The sequence below is a fragment of the Cnephaeus nilssonii genome (assembly GCF_951640355.1).
Source record: "Cnephaeus nilssonii genome assembly, chromosome: 19".
NCBI lineage: Eukaryota > Metazoa > Chordata > Mammalia > Chiroptera > Vespertilionidae > Cnephaeus > Cnephaeus nilssonii.
In genome coordinates this window covers 40199992-40217647 of record NC_137090.1, presented here as the reverse complement: position 1 = coordinate 40217647, position 17656 = coordinate 40199992, and the positions used below count along the sequence as shown (strand labels likewise).

The 17656-nt window shown below is 47.8% G+C and overlaps 1 protein-coding gene and 1 long non-coding RNA gene across 4 annotated transcripts; one reads left to right on the top strand and one right to left on the bottom strand.

The window, feature by feature from the left end:
- The first annotated feature begins 174 nt into the window (after nucleotides 1-174).
- On the top strand, nucleotides 175-15552 carry TP53 (tumor protein p53). 3 transcript variants are annotated; one of them, XM_079797380.1, is made up of 12 exons: nucleotides 175-316; nucleotides 4306-4416; nucleotides 10474-10563; nucleotides 10737-10758; nucleotides 10848-11096; nucleotides 11532-11718; nucleotides 11798-11910; nucleotides 12096-12205; nucleotides 12531-12688; nucleotides 12784-12854; nucleotides 14005-14111; nucleotides 14721-15552. In XM_079797380.1, exons 2-12 carry the CDS (start codon nucleotides 4331-4333, stop codon nucleotides 14803-14805), a joined length of 1278 nt encoding a protein of 425 aa, XP_079653506.1. In that variant the 5' UTR covers nucleotides 175-316; nucleotides 4306-4330; the 3' UTR covers nucleotides 14806-15552. The 3 variants fall into 3 exon arrangements, with proteins under 3 accessions (XP_079653506.1, XP_079653507.1, XP_079653505.1); XM_079797381.1 differs by lacking the exon at nucleotides 4306-4416; XM_079797379.1 differs by lacking the exons at nucleotides 175-316; nucleotides 4306-4416 and adding an exon at nucleotides 4591-5721.
- LOC307114695 lies at nucleotides 6117-10467 on the bottom strand. Its single transcript, XR_013815035.1, has 2 exons — nucleotides 9861-10467; nucleotides 6117-9811 (listed from the first exon to the last, which is right to left on the bottom strand). It is a non-coding gene; the product is annotated as an uncharacterized lncRNA (long non-coding RNA).
- Nucleotides 15553-17656: the final 2104 nt, after the last annotated feature.

The following is a 17656-nucleotide window of genomic DNA, read 5'->3' as shown; positions in this document are numbered from 1 at the left end:
CCCAAAATGTCGGTAGCTACAGCACCAATACAGCGGAATCCGGACTCTTCCCCCTCTCCAATAGCCTCCGCCCGCCGGCACATTGCTTGCCCTTACTTGTCATGGCCACTGTCCAGCTTTGTGCCAGTAGTCTCGCAGGGGTTGCTGGGATTGGGATTTTCCCCTCCCATGTGCTCCGACTGGCGCTAAAAGTTTTGAGCTCAAAAGTCCGAAGCCACCGTCCTGGACGCAGGTGTCTCCTGGGCCCCCAGGGTCACCTGGCTTCCGGCCTCGGAGGGTGCTTCCCAGGACGGTGATACGCTCCCCTGAAGTTCAGGTAAGCTCTTGACAGTGTGATAAGTCCTCTCTGCGTCCATGAGCTGTCGACCCCGAATATTTTCAGCTAGGGAGGTTGGGTGCTGGGGACTTGGCGATTCGGCCGGGGGTTGCGGGGAGAGGAGAAGCTTGGCTGGCCGCTATGTTGGGAGGTCTGGGTGTAGATAATGAGGATGTTGGGAACCTGAACACCGGGGGGAGTGGGGGGCGGGGTGGAACTTTGGGGAACCTGAACACCTGGGCGCGGGGGGTGGGGGGGAACTTTCCGCTGGCCTAAGGGGTTCTTCCCCACCCACCCATACCTATCCCCATCCCAGGGCCGGGAGCGGGGAATCGTTAAATAACACGGTATGAGACTTTTGGATCTGGAACTCCCGGCTCTAGATTTTTTTTTATTTGTCTAAAGTGTTACATCTGTCTCCTTTTTCCCCGATTGCCCCCCCCCCCCCCCGCCATTCCCACTCCGGGCATGCCCCCTCTGCCCCAGTGTCTGCGTCCATAATATGCATGCATACAAGTCCTTTGGTTGCTCTCTAACCCCCCACCCCTTGCCATTTGTCACTGGATCTATTCTTGTTCATCAAATTATGTTGCCGGCTCTAGATTTTAGAGCCCATGGTACCCTAGTGAAATCTCGGACTGCATTCTGAAATGATTATTCGGGGTGATCTAAGAGCCCACGCTGCTAAGGAAGGTCCCATAACTACCGGACCTTTGTCCTTCCTGGAATAATTTTTCCAACCGGCTCTGCTAGACGAAGAAAATCCAATCAAATACTATCCGTCGTGGAAGTGGGAAATGCCAAAGGAAAGGTTTGCCCGCGAAACCCGGGTGGATTATCCTGGTCTGAGAGGTCCAGAAGCCCTGTTATTGTTTGGCTCTACATTTACATGTCTGCCGCTTGGAGTACCATTTCCGGTTTCTTCGGAGCAGCTCATATTTACCCGATGAAAGGGAACGAAAAAGAGAGAAAATGTCTTTTAAACTGGTTCCGATGACCTGTGGAGGGAAGCTGATAATCCCCTCCTCTATTTTTTTTCTTTTTTCTTCCTGGACTACTTAATTACGGCTTTGGGGAAGGACGGGCGTGTCTTTGTTTTGATGCTAAGTTCTATCCCTCCCCCTCTTTGAATGGTGTGCTCCACCCCGGGCGACTACCATCTAGGCGGACGCTACCATTGCGTGGGAAGGGTTTTATTTGTTTGTTTGTTTGTTTGTTTGTTTGTTTTTAAGTGTGCACAGGGCAACCCTTGGTATTTTCGCGAATGAGTACGTTTGGGAATTAAACGATGAAAGAGTGTATAACGACGGTTAATTTGTGGCGGAGAAAAAACTTGTACCCGGCTTTGGACTAAACCATTCCGACTCCGGACGCAGACTGAACGTCGTGAAAGCGGAAAGCGGAAGGGGCGGCCCCGCGGCCCCAAGTGCAGCGCGCCGGTCCCAGCTAGTTGTTGCCTGTGAGAGAGGCAGAACCCTCGCCAAGTCCAAGCTTAACCATTTTTCCCGCATCTTCGTCCCTTAATATGTGGTCATCCTTTTCCAGTCACTTACGACGCGCCTGCCAAAAACCAGGCACTGCGCGGTACCCGATGTGCTTTTTTAATAAATTGAGGTCGCGTTTATACCCACTGCAATTAGATGAGTTTTGGCATCGAACCACCGTGTAACGCCTTTCGATGTAGAATATTTTCATCGTCCCAGAAAAGTTTCTCATGCCTCTTCCCAGTGTATCTCTGACCCCCACCTTTATTTTTATTTCTGTTTAGAGAACTTAATATAAATGGAGTCATACAGTGTGTGCTTCTTTGTGTCAGGCTTCTTCAGCATAATTTTTGTGAAACTCGTCCATATTATTGCATGTATTGGTAGAGTATCAGTATTTTGATACTTTTTTTTAAAATATATTTTATTGATTTTTTACAGAGAGGAAGAGAGAGGGATAGAGTTAGAAACATCCATGAGAGAGAAACATCGATCAGCTGCCTCCTGCACACCTCCCACTGGGGATGTGCCCGAAACCAAGGTACATGCCCTTGACCGGAATCGAACCTGGGACCCTTGAGTCCGCAGACCGACGCTCTATCCACTGAGCCAAACCGGTTTTGGCTGATACTTTTTATTTAGTATATTACATTGGATTGTTTATTCTCATTTTGATGGCCTCTTGATTCATGAGGTTATTTTGAATAAAGCTACTATTAACATTCTTTTTTTATATATAATACCTATTTTTAAATAAATTTTATTGATTTTTAGAGAGAGGAGTGGAGAGGAATAGATAGAACCATCAAGGATGAGAGAGAAACATTGTTTTGTTTTGTTTTTATTGATTTTTTTATAGAGAGGAAGGGAGAGGGATAGAGAGTTAGAAACATCCATCAGCTGCCTCCTGTACACCTCCCACTGGGGATGTGCCTGCAACCAATGTACGTGCCCTTGACCGGAATCGAACCTGGGACCTTTCAGTCCGCAGGCCGACACTCTATCCACTGAGCCAAACCTGTTTCGGCTGTTTTGTTTTGTTTTTTAATATATATGTTTTTTAAATGTATTTTTATTGATTTCGGAGAGGAAGAGAGAGATAGAAACATCAGTGATGAGAGAGAATCATTGACTGGATGCCTCCTGCACGCCCCCTATTGGGGACCGAGCCCACAACCCGGGCATGTGCCCTTGGCCGCAATGGAACCTGGGACCCGTGAGTCCACAGGCCCACGCTCTACACTGAGCCAAACCAGCCAGGGGGAGAAACATTGTTTGGCTGCCTCCTTCATGCCCCCTACTGGAGATCCAGAGAGCAATCTGGGCATGTGCCCTGACCAGGAATCCAACCTTGGTCTCCTGGTTCATAGGTCGTTGCTCAACCAACAACTAAGCCACACCTTCCAGGCGCTATTAACATTTCTTGTTCAATTCTTTTTGTGGTCATAGGTTTTTGTGTTTCTTGTTATAAAAAATTATAATTTTCAAAGTGGTTATACCGTTAACAGTTGTCATGTGCTTATTGGCCATTCCTATATCATGTGAAGTGGCTCTTCAAGTCTTTTCCCCATTTTTAACATTGGTTTGTTTGCTCTTTTAATTGTTGATTCGTAGTATTTTACATATTTTGGATATGATACATGTGGGAGCTTTTTTTCCTTTTTAAAAATGTTTACAATAGAGGAGAAAAGGGGACATCTAATATTTTCAACAATAAAGAAAAATTGTTTAATATATTTTTATTTATTTCAGAGAGGGGGAGAGAGATAGAAACATCAGTGAAGAGAGAGAATCATCAATCGGCTGCCTCCTGCACACCCCACACTGGGGATTAAGCCCACAATCGGGGCATGTGTCCTGACTGGGAATCGAACCGTGACCTCCTGGTCGACATTCAACCATTGAGCCACGCTGGCCGTGCAACAATAAAGATAAATTTTAAAAAAATTTTATTCGTTGATTTTGCAAAGAGGGGGGGAAGGAAAGAGAGAAACATTTATTTACACATTCGTTGGTTGATTCTTGTATGTTCCCTGACCAGGGATCTTACTCGCCACCTTGGGGTATTGGGATGACAGTCTCACCAACTGAGCTACCCGGCCAGAGCTGATACATGTGTTTTCTACTGACCTGTTGCTTGACTAAAGGAGAAAATTCATCATTTTAAGTGTTTGCTGTTACCTGTTTAGGAAATCTTATCCTAAGGTCATGAAAGATACTCTTGTACACTTTCTCACATATTGTCCTCTATAACCTTTATAGTTTTTGGTTTTAGTGGGGTTTTTTTTTTGTTGTTGTTTGTTTTTCTATGTGGATATCCACTTGTTCTAGCTCCACTTTTTGAAATACTCTTCCTTTCCCCACCGAACTGCTTTTAATTGAAGTGTTTGGTCCATTTGCATTTAATGCAATTATTGTGAGGTTTGGGTTTAAGTCTGCTATCTTATTTCTCTTTTCTGTCTGTTTTATTCTTGGTGGGGGCTAAAAAAAATATTAATACCTCAGACACACACGGGGAGAAGGCCATGTGATGGATGAAGACGGAGATGGGAGGGATACATCTACAAGTCCAGGAACACCAAGGATTGTCGGAGACCACCAGCAATTAGAAGAGAGGTATTGAACACATTCTCCCTGGAGCCTCCAGGAGGAAACAGCTCTGCCAACATCTTGATTCTGGGCCTCTGGCTTCCAGAACTATGAGACGATCAAGTTTTGTTGTTTTAAGCCAAAAAATTTTAAAATTAATACCTTCCCCCCCCCCCTTATAAATTCTAGCTGGGCTAATAATTAAATCAACAGAGACAGATTAACAGGAGAAAATCAAAGTTTTAATACATGTGCATGGAGAATTCACATAAGACACTTTGGAGAAGAGACTGGGTATTTGGCTTCATAAGTGAGAATGGGTGATTCTGGAAGAGTGGAACATCCATGAGGCAGAACATACAGCAAGAATCTTCCTGTGAGACAATGGGACACAGCCAATATCAATCTAGCTAACAGGCCCCTTCCTGAGGCCCTCTTATTCACCATGCTTAATTCAAATTAGGCTAAGGAGAACATTCTAAGATCTCCTTCCTGAAGCAGGTATTTCTGTTTGAATCTCTTGGACAGAAAGGGGTTAGGGTCAAAAGTTCTTTCTGGGTCTTTTATTTCTTAATAAACAGCCTAAAAGCAATATCCCCAAAAATGGAAGCTTCAGGGTGGGGAAACTGGTTGGTTCCCTTCAAACATTTGGTGAAGAAACAATACCAATCTGTAATTATAAATGAGGTAACATTGTCCAGCTCATTTTGTGAGGTGAGTAATCGTGATAACAAACCCAAATCAAGGATGTTACAAGAAAAGGAAATTAGACCAATATTCCTGTTAGCATATATGTGCAAAATCTTATAAATTTTAGCACATCAAACCTGGTAATATACAAAAATGACCAAGTGAAGTTTATCCCTGACTGCAGTGTTGATTTAACATTCAAAAGTCAGTGTAATGTGCCATGTTAGCAGATTGGTGGATCCTATGATTGCCCTGGTTGATGTGGCCCAGTTGGTTGGGCGCCATCTCATGCACTGAAAGTTTGCTGGTTTGATTCCTGTTCAGGACACATGCCTGGGTTCCGGCTCAATCCCCATTTGGGGGGAGGGGGGTCATGCAGGAGGCAGCAGACCAATATTGCACTCTCACATCAATGTTTCTCTTGCTTCCTCTATTTAAAAACCAATAAACAATTCTTTGAAATAAAAATCCAATAATAATTTTAACAGATGCATAAGAAGCATATGACAATATGCAACAGCTATTTGTGATTTTTAAAAATATGTTTCTATTGATTTTTAGAGGGAGAGGGATAAGAGAGAAAAACATCATCGATCGGCTGCCTCCTGCACATCCGCTACTGGGGATCAAGCCCAAAACCAGGTATGTGCCCTGACCAGGAATTGAACCCTTAAAGAAAAACCAACTTCCCAGCCAACTAAAAACAGGAAACTTAACTCAGTCTGATAAAGGTCACCCCCAATCAAGTTACCATTAGCAATATACATAACCAGAGGGTAGGGGGGGAGTCCCTCAGCCTGGCCTACACCCTCTCACAGTCCGGTAGCCCTCGGGGGATGTCCAACTGACAACAGTTGGACATCCTTAGCACTGCTATGCTCTCCAGCCATGAGCCCAGCTTCTGCCTGAGCGGTGCTTCCCCTGTGGGAGCACACTGACCACCAGGGGGCAGCTCCTACATTGAGCGTCTGCCCCCTGGTGGTCTGTGCATGTCATAGCAAGTGGTTGCATGGCCTTAGCATATTAGGCTTTTATTATATATAGGATAGTGACAGGCTTAATGCTTTTCCTCTAAGATCAGGAACTAAAGGATTCCACTCTCGCCACTTCAGGAAGAAAAATAAGTAGCCTGGCCAATGTGGCTCAGTGGTTGAGCGTCAACCTATGACCCAGGAGGTCAGGGTTCGATTCCCGGTCAGGGCACAATGCCGAGGTTTCAGGCTTGCTCCCCAGTATGGGACATGCAGGAGGCAGCAATCAATGACTCATCATTGATGTTTCTAAATTTTAACGGAAAATTATTTTAAAATCATCAGAACTAGCAAGTGATTATAATAGAGTCACAAGTTTCAAAGGCAGTATATATAAATTGTATTTCTTTATAATAGCAATCATTGAATCTGAGCTTGGAAAATGAATTTTAAAATAGCATCCAAAACATGGCATAATCGGGGGTAATTTAACAAGTGATGGATAAGAACTCTATATTATAAACTGCAAAATATTGCTGATGCCTGGTCGGTGTGGTTCAGCATCGACCTATAAACCAGGAGATCATGGGTTGGATTTCCGGTCAGAGCACATGCCCAGGTTTCTGGCTCAATCCCCAGTAGGGGGCGTGCAGGAGGCAGCCAATCAATGATTCTATTTCATTATTGATGTTTCTATCCCTTCCTCTCTCTTTTTTATAGAAATTCACAAGCTGATTCCAAAATGAGAGAGTAGTACAAAGTTAAAGATTAAAGCTATAGGAGGATAACCAGTGGACAGAACACAGTCCAGGGAAAGACACATAAGTGTAGTCAAATGATTTTCTTCCAAGGCCCCAAAGTGAATCTGGGAAAGAGGTTATTTTTCTTTTTATAGATTTTCTTATTTTGGAAAAATGCAGACAAGTACGAGAATAACAACGCTCATATTTCCACCAAATAATTATAACATTTTGTCTTTTTTGTATCCATATTTTAATTGCACAACTAATGCATGGATAAGCTCTTTATTCCATTTTTCTTAGTTGATAAAGCTGAAGTCCCCAGCCCCATGAGCAAGCATATCCCCTCTCTGAGGCATTATCATAGTTTTGTGAATTTTTATTTCTTTTTGCCTGTCTTTCAAATTTTAACATACATATGATTTTAAGCAATAAATAGTTGTTTTGTATTTTTAATTTGTATAAACTACTTACGTTACTGTGTTTTGCTTTTTTCTAGCAAATTGTATTTTTCGCTCAACATGTTTCTGAGTTATATCAAGTTACACATACAGAAAATTCATTTTCATAAACTTCTGTACTGAGTTTCTCTTGTGAGGGAGTATATCACATTTAATTAGCCATTCCTGCCCTGGCCCAGTGGTTCAGTTAATTGGAGCTTAGTCCCATACAGCAAAAGGTTGCAAGTTCAATTCCCAGTCCGGGCACTTACCCATTTCGGTACTCACACGGGAGGCAGTGAATCCATGTTTCTCTCACATCGATGTTTCTCCCTGCCTCTTTCTGTAAAATCAATTTTAAAAAACAAACCACATATCCTCAGGTGAAGATTAAAAAACAATAATAGCCCTAGCCGCTTTTGCTCAGTGGATAGAGCATCGACCCCAAGGACTGAAGGGTCTCCGGTTCAATTCCCATCAAGGGCACCTACCTTGGTTGCAGGTTCCAGGTCCAGGCAGGCGCATGTGGGAGGCAGCCAGTCGATGTTTCTTTCTCTGTCTCTCCCCCTCCCTTCCACTCTCTAAAAATCAATGGGAAAATATCCTTGGGTGAGGATTAACAAAAATAATAATTTAGCCATTTCCTACTGGTGGGTCATAATGTTCCTTGCTTGTCAACCTGCCATCAGGAACAACACTGACATGAATTTTTGTGCAAGACTCCTGCTGCACCCAATCAACCATTTTCCTAGGAGTCTACCTGGCAGTGGTCTTGCTAAGTAGTAAAATGTGTGTCTTCCAGAATCAAATTTTTTTACACCAGACTCTGGATGAAGCCTTGGGAGCATAATTATTTAGAGCTTGGGTGTAGGCTCGGGCTTCGTAGGTTCTAGTCTTTGGCCCTCCCCCTGGAGAGCTCTCTGAGCTTGGCTGACTTAATGCCTGTAACTTTAGTTCCCTCAGCTGGCGATGATACCTATCTGGGATAAGCCACTGAAAGCAATGGACCTATGAGCAGCAGCCATTGTTAGGGTAGTTGTGTGACCTGTCCCTGTAGTCCTGACAGTCCATCGCCTTCGCACTGGGACTGCCTGCGTAAGCATCCTTCCTCCCCAGCCTCTGGAAGGTCTGGTTTAGCTTCTCACAATTTTAGTTCCCTGGCCTCCTGGTGCACATTCCCATAGGAAGTTCCCACTCTCAAAACGTTTCCTCCTGATGACTGCCTGCTTCTTTTTGTATGTATGTTTTTTATTACTGACTCTGCGAGAAGAAGGGGGAGGGAAATAGAAACATCAATGATGAGAGAATCATTGATCAGCTGCCTCCTGTATGTCCGCATTGAGGATCGAGCCCGTAACCCCGGCATGTGCCCTGACTGGGAATTGAACCGGGACCTCCTGGTTCATAGCTGGACACTCAACCGCTGAGCCACACCAGCTGGGCTGTACAAAAGTCCCACCCGCTCACAATCACAAGAGTTCTCACTCTAGACTAATAATATAGAACAAATAAAATGGAACTATCACATAAACAGAAGCATTTGTTAAGCTCTTACTATGTGCCAGGCACTTTTCTCAGTTCTACATTTCCCATAATTAGACTGTACTGCTGCTATTTTTTAATTTTTTGTTAATCATCACCTGAGGATAGTTTTCCATTGATTTTTCGAGAGGAGGAGAGACAGAGAAAGAGAGAAACATCAATTGGTTGCTTCCTGCACGTGCCCTGACCAGAATCAAACCCGGGACCCTTCAGTCCTCTGCTGACACTCTATCCACTGAACCAAACCAGCTAGGGCAGTGGTGGGCAACTCATTAGTCAACAGAGCCAAATATCACAGTACAACAATTGAAATTTCTTTTAAGAGCCAAATTTTTTAAACTTAAACTTCTTCTAACGCCACTTCTTCAAAATAGACTCGCCCAAGCCGTGGTATTTTGTGGAAGAGCCACTCTCAAGGGGCCAAAGAGCCACATGTGGCTCGCGAGCTGCAGTTTTCCAACCAGGGGGCTAGGGCAAATCTAGAGATTTTTACTTATGAGCCCCCTTCCATTAAAGTCTCCAAAGTTTTCTTGATCCCTGATCGAGAGGGGACCCTGGTACTTCTCCCCAGTTCCCGCTGGTCACTCTTTTGCCACCCCCTCTTGCCTTCCTCCTTGCAGGTACATAGTTACCCCCATCAGTTTTGGGAGTTCTGGCAGGTGATCCTTTGCCAGCCTCTTAGATGCACAATTTTTGTTAGCTAAAATCTGTACCCGAAGATTAATCTGTAATGAAGTACGCATCTTACTCCAAACAATTCACTTAGTCGCTCGACCAGGTGCAAGGTGTTATGCTAATACTGTGATGAACAAGATAACTTCCCTGTCCTGAGGCTGTTTATATTCAACTAGAGCAGGGGTCCTCAAACTTTTTAAACGGGGCCAGTTCACTGTCCCTCAGACCGTTGGAGGGCCGGACTATAGTTTAAAAAAAACTATGAACAAATTCCTATGCACACTGCATATATCTTATTTTGAAGTAAAAAAACAAAACGGCAAAAACACCCGCATGTGGCCCGCGGGCCGCAGTTTGAGGACGCCTGAACTAGAGGAAACAAATGCACAAATTAAAATAGGGTGACAGAACGCCTGAACTAGAGGAAACAAATGCACAAATTAAAATAGGGTGACAGAGTTCGGCGAGCAGTCTGAGTGGTCTGGGAAAATATCCCTGAGGAGGTTTTCAAGTTGAGGTCTGCAGTGATGGCACCACCAGTGTTCCCAGTAGAGGGAACCGACAGTTAGGTGAACTGGGGAGTGTGGGAAGGGGAGAGTGCTGGGAGATGAGACCAGAGAAGCAGGCAGGGGCCTGGTCACGAGGGTCGGAAAGCATACACTGCTGCTTCCAGAAGCTTTGGGATGAAGGGGGTCAGGGAGGCATCTTCCCCCAGGCGGCAGGGGAGGGCTAAGCGTTACTGCATCCTTATCAGGAAGGAAGGTACAGTTTCCAGGAAGGCTTGTGGATTCATCGGTGGGAAGATGGGAAGTCCCTCTGGTTATCTCTTTTTTCTCAAGCAAGTGTGTAGTAAGGCTGGTGAGAGGTGGGCACGGAGCGGCCTGGGTTGTGTTGAAAGATTTGAAGAAAGAAGTTGTGAAGGAGCCCTGCTCCTCAGGAAGTCAGGGGACACCAATGTGTCAGACCCTGATATGGTGTTGGGCGTGTTTCATGCTGGATCCTCAACTTTTCCTCCCCCCACCGCAGCCACGCTGCCTTCCAGGGAGCTGCCATGGATGTGCCACCGTCAGAAGGCCTCCCTCTGAGTCAGGAGACATTTTCAGAATTGTGGAGTTTGTGAGTAGAGGTCTCTCGGGAGGGACATGTTCACTGCCCACCCTCTGATAACGACTGCCTACTCCTCGTGCCCACCCCGCCCCCGCCCCCCCCCCCCCCATTCCCCAGCACCCTAGGAGTAGAGGCCTGTAGAAGGCAAGAACCAGTACTGACTTTCTGCTCTTGTCTTTCAGACTTCATGGCAGTGATAATCTGGTAAGGACTAGGGAGGGGGAGGGACCAGGGGCTACAGGGCCAACTGCCTGGGAACCTAGCTCTCTGACTCTCGCTTTCCTCATGCACAGAATCCTGAAGACTCCCAGGCAGTGGATGAACTGGGCTGGATGCCCCAAGACCTCGTAGACTGTTTGGACAACGGTCCAAATGAAGCCTCCAGTGTGCCAGCAACTCCTGCACCAGCAGCTGCTGTCCCAGCACCAGCCCCCTCCTGGACCCTGTCATCCTCTGTCCCTTCCCAGAAGACCTATCCCGGTAGCTATGGTTTCCGTTTAGGATTCCTGAATTCTGGGACAGCCAAGTCTGTAACCTGCACGGTCAGTGGCCCTGGGAGGCTGGCTTCCATGTGATAGTTCAATGCCTGACCACATCCCCCCCGAGTTTTTCTATTCAGGACACTAGAATCTCTCTCAGCCTTTGGCTTGTCTCTCTACTTTCTACCTGTGTAGTCTGTGACCTTTGACCTCTGCCCCAAAGTTGAATTTTCTCCCTTGACCTTGGGCGTCATACTCCCAGCATCTCTCACGAGGCCAGGGAACTTTTCTTCCTCTCTGCGCTCTCTTTCATTCCTTAGCTTTTGTAAATGAGCTTCTGGGACACAGGTCTCCAACTCTGCCATCCCTAGCCACCCTCCCCACCCTCCAACTCTGCCATCCCTAGCCACCCTCCCCACACCGGACATGGCTTTCAGTTGGTGCTTAAGCAGTGCTTGTCCCCTGACCTCCCGTCCATTCTTTCTCCTTTTCCCACAGTACTCCTCTACCCTCAACAAGCTGTTTTGCCAGATGGCAAAGACCTGCCCCGTGCAGCTGTGGGTCAGCTCCCCACCCCCGCTCAGTACCCGGGTCCGGGCCATGGCCATCTATAAGAAGTCGGAGCACATGACGGAGGTGGTGCGGCGCTGCCCCCACCATGAGCGCTGCACGGACTACAGTGACGGTGAGCAGTCGGGCTGCAGGTGGGACAGGGCTGTGGCCCCGAGTCCCCAGGTGCCTGATTCTTTCCTAATTGCTCGTAGGTCTGGCTCCTCCTCAGCACCTTATCCGGGTGGAAGGGAATTCGCGTGCCGAGTATTTGGATGACAAAAACACTCTTCGACATAGTGTGGTGGTGCCCTACGAGCCGCCTGAGGTCTGGTTTGGCAACTGGGGTCTCTGGGAGGAAGGGGTTAGGAGGGTTGTCAGTGGCCACCCAGCTGGGATGTGTGCGGAGCCGCAGATGGGTGATTGCCAGTCCACAGTTGCAGAGCTGTAGCTCACAGGGGCGACAGGCTTCAGGGCTGGGGGACCTCACCTTGGGCCTCTGTTTTCTCCCAGGTGGGCTCTGAATATACCACCATTCACTACAACTTCATGTGTAACAGCTCCTGCATGGGGGGCATGAACCGGCGGCCCATCCTCACCATCATCACACTGGAAGATTCCAAGTAGGGACTCGGACACCACCCTTTGTGCCAGCATGCTCCTCCCTAGCCTCTGCCTGTCTCTGTCCCCTGCGCCCGGCCCCTCCACCATTTCCTCCAGGACTACCAGCCATGCTCCCTCTCGCATCCCTATATGTAGAACCTCCTTGTTGCTCCCCCGTTTTCTTTTCTCTGGCTTTGCAACCTCTAACCTGTGGCTTCTCCATAGGCCTGGCCCTGGAGCTTAGGCTCCACTTAGGATGAAGGTGGTTGGGAGTAGGTGGGACCTGGTTTACATGTCGTGCCCACCTTCTTACTGCCTCCTGCTTCCCTCTCCTCGCCTGGGTAGTGGTAATCTGCTGGGACGAAACAGCTTTGAGGTGCGTATTTGTGCCTGTCCTGGGAGAGACCGACGCACAGAGGAAGAAAATTTCCGCAAGAAGGGGGAGTCTTGTCTCGAACAGCCCCCTGGGAGTCCCAAGCAGCCCTCTGGGAGCACTAAGCGAGGTAATAAGCAAGCAGGGCGAGGGGAAGCAGAGGAGGGAGAGGGTGTAATTCTGCCCCAGATTCACCCTTCTCCCCATTCCTTACCTCTTCCCCAGCACTGCCCACCGACACTGACTCCTCTCCCCCGCCAAAGATGCCAGTGGATGGAGAATATTTCACCCTTCAGGTACCACGTCTGGGAAAGGAAGATGGGTAGTCTCTTGCCCCTACTTGGTGGGATTGGATAAGGGTATAAAAGATGCAAATGTAGCAAGTGTGCGGGTAGGCCCATCTATCCTTTCTCTGGTCATGACCCACGGTCTTGAGATTAAGTTTCAACTTGAACATGTGGATGTGTCTAGTAGAAACGTAATGAGCCTGGAATGACGTTGCTTCCAACTTTGAAGGCAAGGACAATGTGTGAGTCACCTCTGCAGCCCCAGCATCTAGCAAAATATCGGCACCTTTGTTCAGGCTCAACATGTGCACTGAAAGATTAGTTACAGGAAAAGGAACTTTATTTAAGGCCCTGCCAAAAAGAAGCCTAAGGGGGTTAGTAAAGGTAACGGTTTGCCTTCCCTACCAGTCAAGGAACCATGGTGCCCTCTAGAAGCTGGCAGCAGCCATCTGCTGGTAACCAGCAATGACATCTACTGGGAACTGAGTCTGCCAGTAATCCGAATGATGAGCAAGGAAATGGACTCTCCATGAAGAGCCTCCAGAAGAATGCACCTGCTGCCACCCAGGCTTTTAGCCCTATGAGATCTGTGTCAGATTCCTGACACACAGAAGATAATAAAGGACTGTTGTTTTAAGCCACTTTAAATATATATATATAAAGTTTCAAGTCTAGCATTCAAAAATGCTATTTTCTTCCTGGCTGCTTTCCCTGCAATTAGGGCATTTGCCATCAGGGGGCAGTAGTGCCTAGAGACTGGCTCCTGGTGATGTCTGATTTTAGGATGCCATCTTGTACCATAACCTACATTTTATTTTTTTTTAATTTTTTTAAATACATTTTATTGATTTTAGAGAGGAAGGAGGAGGGAGAGAGTGATAGAAACATCAGTGATGAGAGAGAATCATTGATTGGCTGCCTCCTGCACCCCCCCTACTGGGGGATCAAGCCTGCAACCCAGACATGTGCCCCTGGCCGGAATCAAAGCTAGGACCCTTCAGTCCGCAGGCCGACGTTCTATCCACTGAGCCAAACCAGCCAGGGCCATAACCTACATTTTAAAAGATCATCTTTCAAAAGAAAATTTGTTAAAGAGAGCATGACAATGGTACTATGACTTCGCCTAATACTTCATTTTCCTCCTCTTCTCCCGCCACAGATCCGTGGGCGTGAACGCTTTGAGATGTTCCGAGAACTGAATGAAGCCTTAGAGCTAAAGGATGCCCAGGCTGGAAAGGACCCGGGTGGAAGCAAGACTCACTCCAGGTGAGTGACCTGGGTCCCCTTTCAGCCCCACTCCCCTGCATTCCTATGTTGGAAAGCCTGGGATTCCATTGTAATCCTGCCTTCAAGGTCAAAGACAACAGAATTCTCCCGTTGGGTCCTGGCCCTGCCTGGACATCCTTTACTCGTCCTCTGGTTGAATCATATAACCACTTCCCTGCATCAGGTGGAGTGGTCCACAGACCCCTCAAGCCCAAATATGAGCATGGATATTTCCTTGCCATTTCTAGCCACCTCTGTCTCAGATCTGGGGTCCCCAGTAGGGGCCTGGTAACTGTGGGAGTGCCGGGCAGAGCCGGGGTGTGGGGTCAAATCTTTGGCCTTCCTGAGAGCTAACAAGTCCTGTGTGGCTTTGTTGCTCCCCCTTATCAAGCTCAGTTTCCTAACTTGTCAAATGGGATAAGGAGTTTAATACAGACAGACAAGTACCCCCGGTGCTCAGTAAGCGTGTCTGCAGTTAATGGTGACTATTTTAACTTAAATTCCCCTTGCTCCAACCTCAGGCCCTTCAAAACCTAATGTGGGAAGAGAGGCTCTACACCTCTCACTCTGACGATGTAATCTCCTCCCTTCCCTCTTCTATCTCCACAGCCACCTGAAATCTAAAAAGGGGCAGTCTACCTCCCGCCATAAAAAGAGACTCATGTTCAAGAGAGAGGGGCCTGACTCAGACTGACATCCCCTGCTTCCTGTCCCCCGTGGACACCCCCACCCTTGTCCCCTTTCCTGGCATATTTTTGGGGTTGGGAGCTTAAACCTGCTTGGTATAGATGTGCCCCAGAAACACCCCAGAATTCCGTTTGCCTGGCTGAGGCCTCTTGGAGGGAGCTAAGATGTTTCAGCTTAACTTTTAAGGTCTTTACTATGAAGGCCATTTGGGGGAGGGAGGAAGATGTTCCTGCATGCAAGCATTAAGTTTTAAATCAGCCATCAACACTGGGTTGGAAACTAGCCAGGGAAGTTATCTCAAGTTTAATTTCTCTAACTTCATTGTCCTCATTGATAAATCATACCTGCCTTACGGGGCTTACTGTGAGGGTTAATGAAATGACGGATGTTTGGGACTAGGCTCCCTCAGGGGTGCTGGTTCCTGCCCCTGTATGACTGGGCAGCTAGTTAAGAGAAGGGAACTTCTAAATCCTTCTCTACTGGCCTGGCCAAATCCCGTCTGAAGTCAGGGAACCTCACCACCTAAAAGGAGATCTCGCCTCATCCACAGCCTGGAGGGTCCCATCTCCAGTGTAGGATCTGTATCTTCCAAGATCTGTTTTACTTCCCCCAAATGCTCAGGATCCATTTCCTCTAGGGTCTGAAAGGCACATCTGTATTCCTCACCCGCACCCCTTCCCCTCTTCCCCTTTTATATCACTTTTTTTTTTATATTGGTTTCTTATTTTACAATAAAACTTTGCTGATACCTGTGTGTCTGAGGGTGAGTGCCAGTGCTGGCTGCCTGGGGCCTACAGGGCAGGGGTGAGTTAAGGAGGTGACACTGGGAAGCAGCCACCTGAGTCTCCAGGGAATGTGGGCTGGGGAGCCCCACACCCGGGTTCCAGGAGGAGAACAAAAGCTGGAGACTGGGTCAGTCTGCAGGCTGCATGACAACAAGGGTGGGGGTGAATCCATAACTCTGTCCCTCTCCCTTCCTGCCAGGGCTGGCACAAGGTTCTCTCCTGCCCTCTTGTCAGCCACTCACCACGGATTATGGGATTTAAATGTCTAATTTAGCAAGCCTGAGCCTCTGGGGTAGCCATCTGCTCCACAGGAACGGGGCAGGATACCTGAATTCCCCAGAGGACAGAGGGTGGGTGCTATTTGATAATGAGAGCAAGCAGCGGGAGGCCTGCCAGCCCGCGTCCCGGGAAGTGGGGGCGGCTAAGGTGAAGGCTGGGATGTGGGGCTGGGGCCTTCCCAGCATCCCCTCATCCTGGGCCTCTTGCCAGGCAGTTGAATGAATTGAAGCTTTAAACTCTGCCAGGAAAACCTTTCAAAGGGCTTCTTGGGTTAGGGTGGAGAGCTCAGCCCCCCCCCCCCTGCCCCCGGCCCATCCTGCTGTAGGCTCCCAGGGAGGGGGGCTGGGGGCAAGCTAGCTCTGGCCCAAGCCAGTGCTGAGGGGGTGGCCTGACAATGGGACACAGCTTGTCCTGCCTCCTCCCTGTGGGTAGAGGGAGAAGTGCGAAGGTTTGGAGGGGTTTCTGGGCCATTGTCCTCTCAGCCTACCAACCAGGCTTAAAGTGCCCGTGGGAGTCCTTTGGCTTGCCCTGTGGATCCCAGATGGCTGTAAAGCCACTGGCCACCCTGGTCTCAAAACCATTTTTCTCTTAATTGTGAAGGGATGCCAAACACTTCCCCAGAGACCAGAATTACCATCTCTCCCGCCTACTGGGCCCTTGGCAAACTCATTCCTGTAGACCATCACCTTAAAGCTCCCTTTCTGATCAGCGTCCAGCACCCATTACTCGTATTTCCCTAGAATGTGTCCCTAGCCATGTTTCATTTCTGCTGTACTTGAAAAGCAGATCCAGCCCTTGCTGGTGTGGCTCGGTGGCTGAGTGTTGCCCCATGCATTTAAAGGTCGCTGGTTCGATTGCTGGTGAGGGCACATACACAGGTTGTGGTTTGGACCCCAGTCAGGGCATGGTTAGAGCACATGTGGGAGAAACCCTATCAATGTTTCTCACTTGGATATTTCTCTCCCTTCCTCTCTCTAAAATCAATAAAAACATTAAAAAAAAAAAAAAGATCCATTCTGGCTCTGCTGATCCCTTTGTGATCTGACAGATTATTAAACTGAGAACTATAAGGTGGATTGTCAGGCCAGGTCTGCTGAGCTGTGTGACTTTTAATGAGTCCCTAACCTCTCTGGTCCCATCTGCTCACTTTACTGTGTTCATTTATCTACCCTTCTTTTTTTTTTTTTTTTAATTTCTTTATTGATTAAGGTGTCACATATTTGTCCTCATCCCCCCATTCCCATCCCACACCCCTCCCCATGGATGCCACAACACCCTGTTGAACTTAACCATTGGTTAGGCTCTTATGCATGCACACAAGACCTTTGGTTGATCTCTCCCTTCTCCCCCCACCCTCCCCTATCCTCCCTCTGAGGCCCGATAGTCCGATCGGTGCCTCCTTGTTTCTGGTTCTGTTCTTGTTCATCAGTCCATGTTGTTCATCATTTCCCCTAGATGAGCGAAATCATGTGTCACTAGAGATATACTTATAAGAATTGAATGTGCGACGAGCAATAGTAGTTATGCTGACAGGCAAATGAATCAGTCTGTAGTGAGTTTCTTTCTGGACCAACAGTTCTTTTGAGACCCAATATCAATGTCCACCAGTTCCTTATGAGTACATGTCGGCACTGACCCCTCAGCTCTGGATGGTGGACAAATGGTGGTAATGCAGGTCCGACTCCCTCTGGTTTGGTCTCGGCCGGACCCAGGGGCACGGCTTCACCCGGATCCAGGGGCCCATGGCCTCACCCGGACCCGGGGCCAGGCTCACCCTGATCCAGGGGCCCACGG

Coding starts and splice junctions, on each gene's coding strand:
- TP53 (XM_079797379.1), top strand. CDS start 5,591: ATGCAACAGCTATTTGTGATTTTTAAAAATATGTTTCTATTGATTTTT. Junction 11,719..11,797: donor CTGCACGGACTACAGTGACG/GTGAGCAGTCGG, acceptor AATTGCTCGTAG/GTCTGGCTCCTCCTCAGCAC. Junction 11,911..12,095: donor TGCCCTACGAGCCGCCTGAG/GTCTGGTTTGGC, acceptor GTTTTCTCCCAG/GTGGGCTCTGAATATACCAC.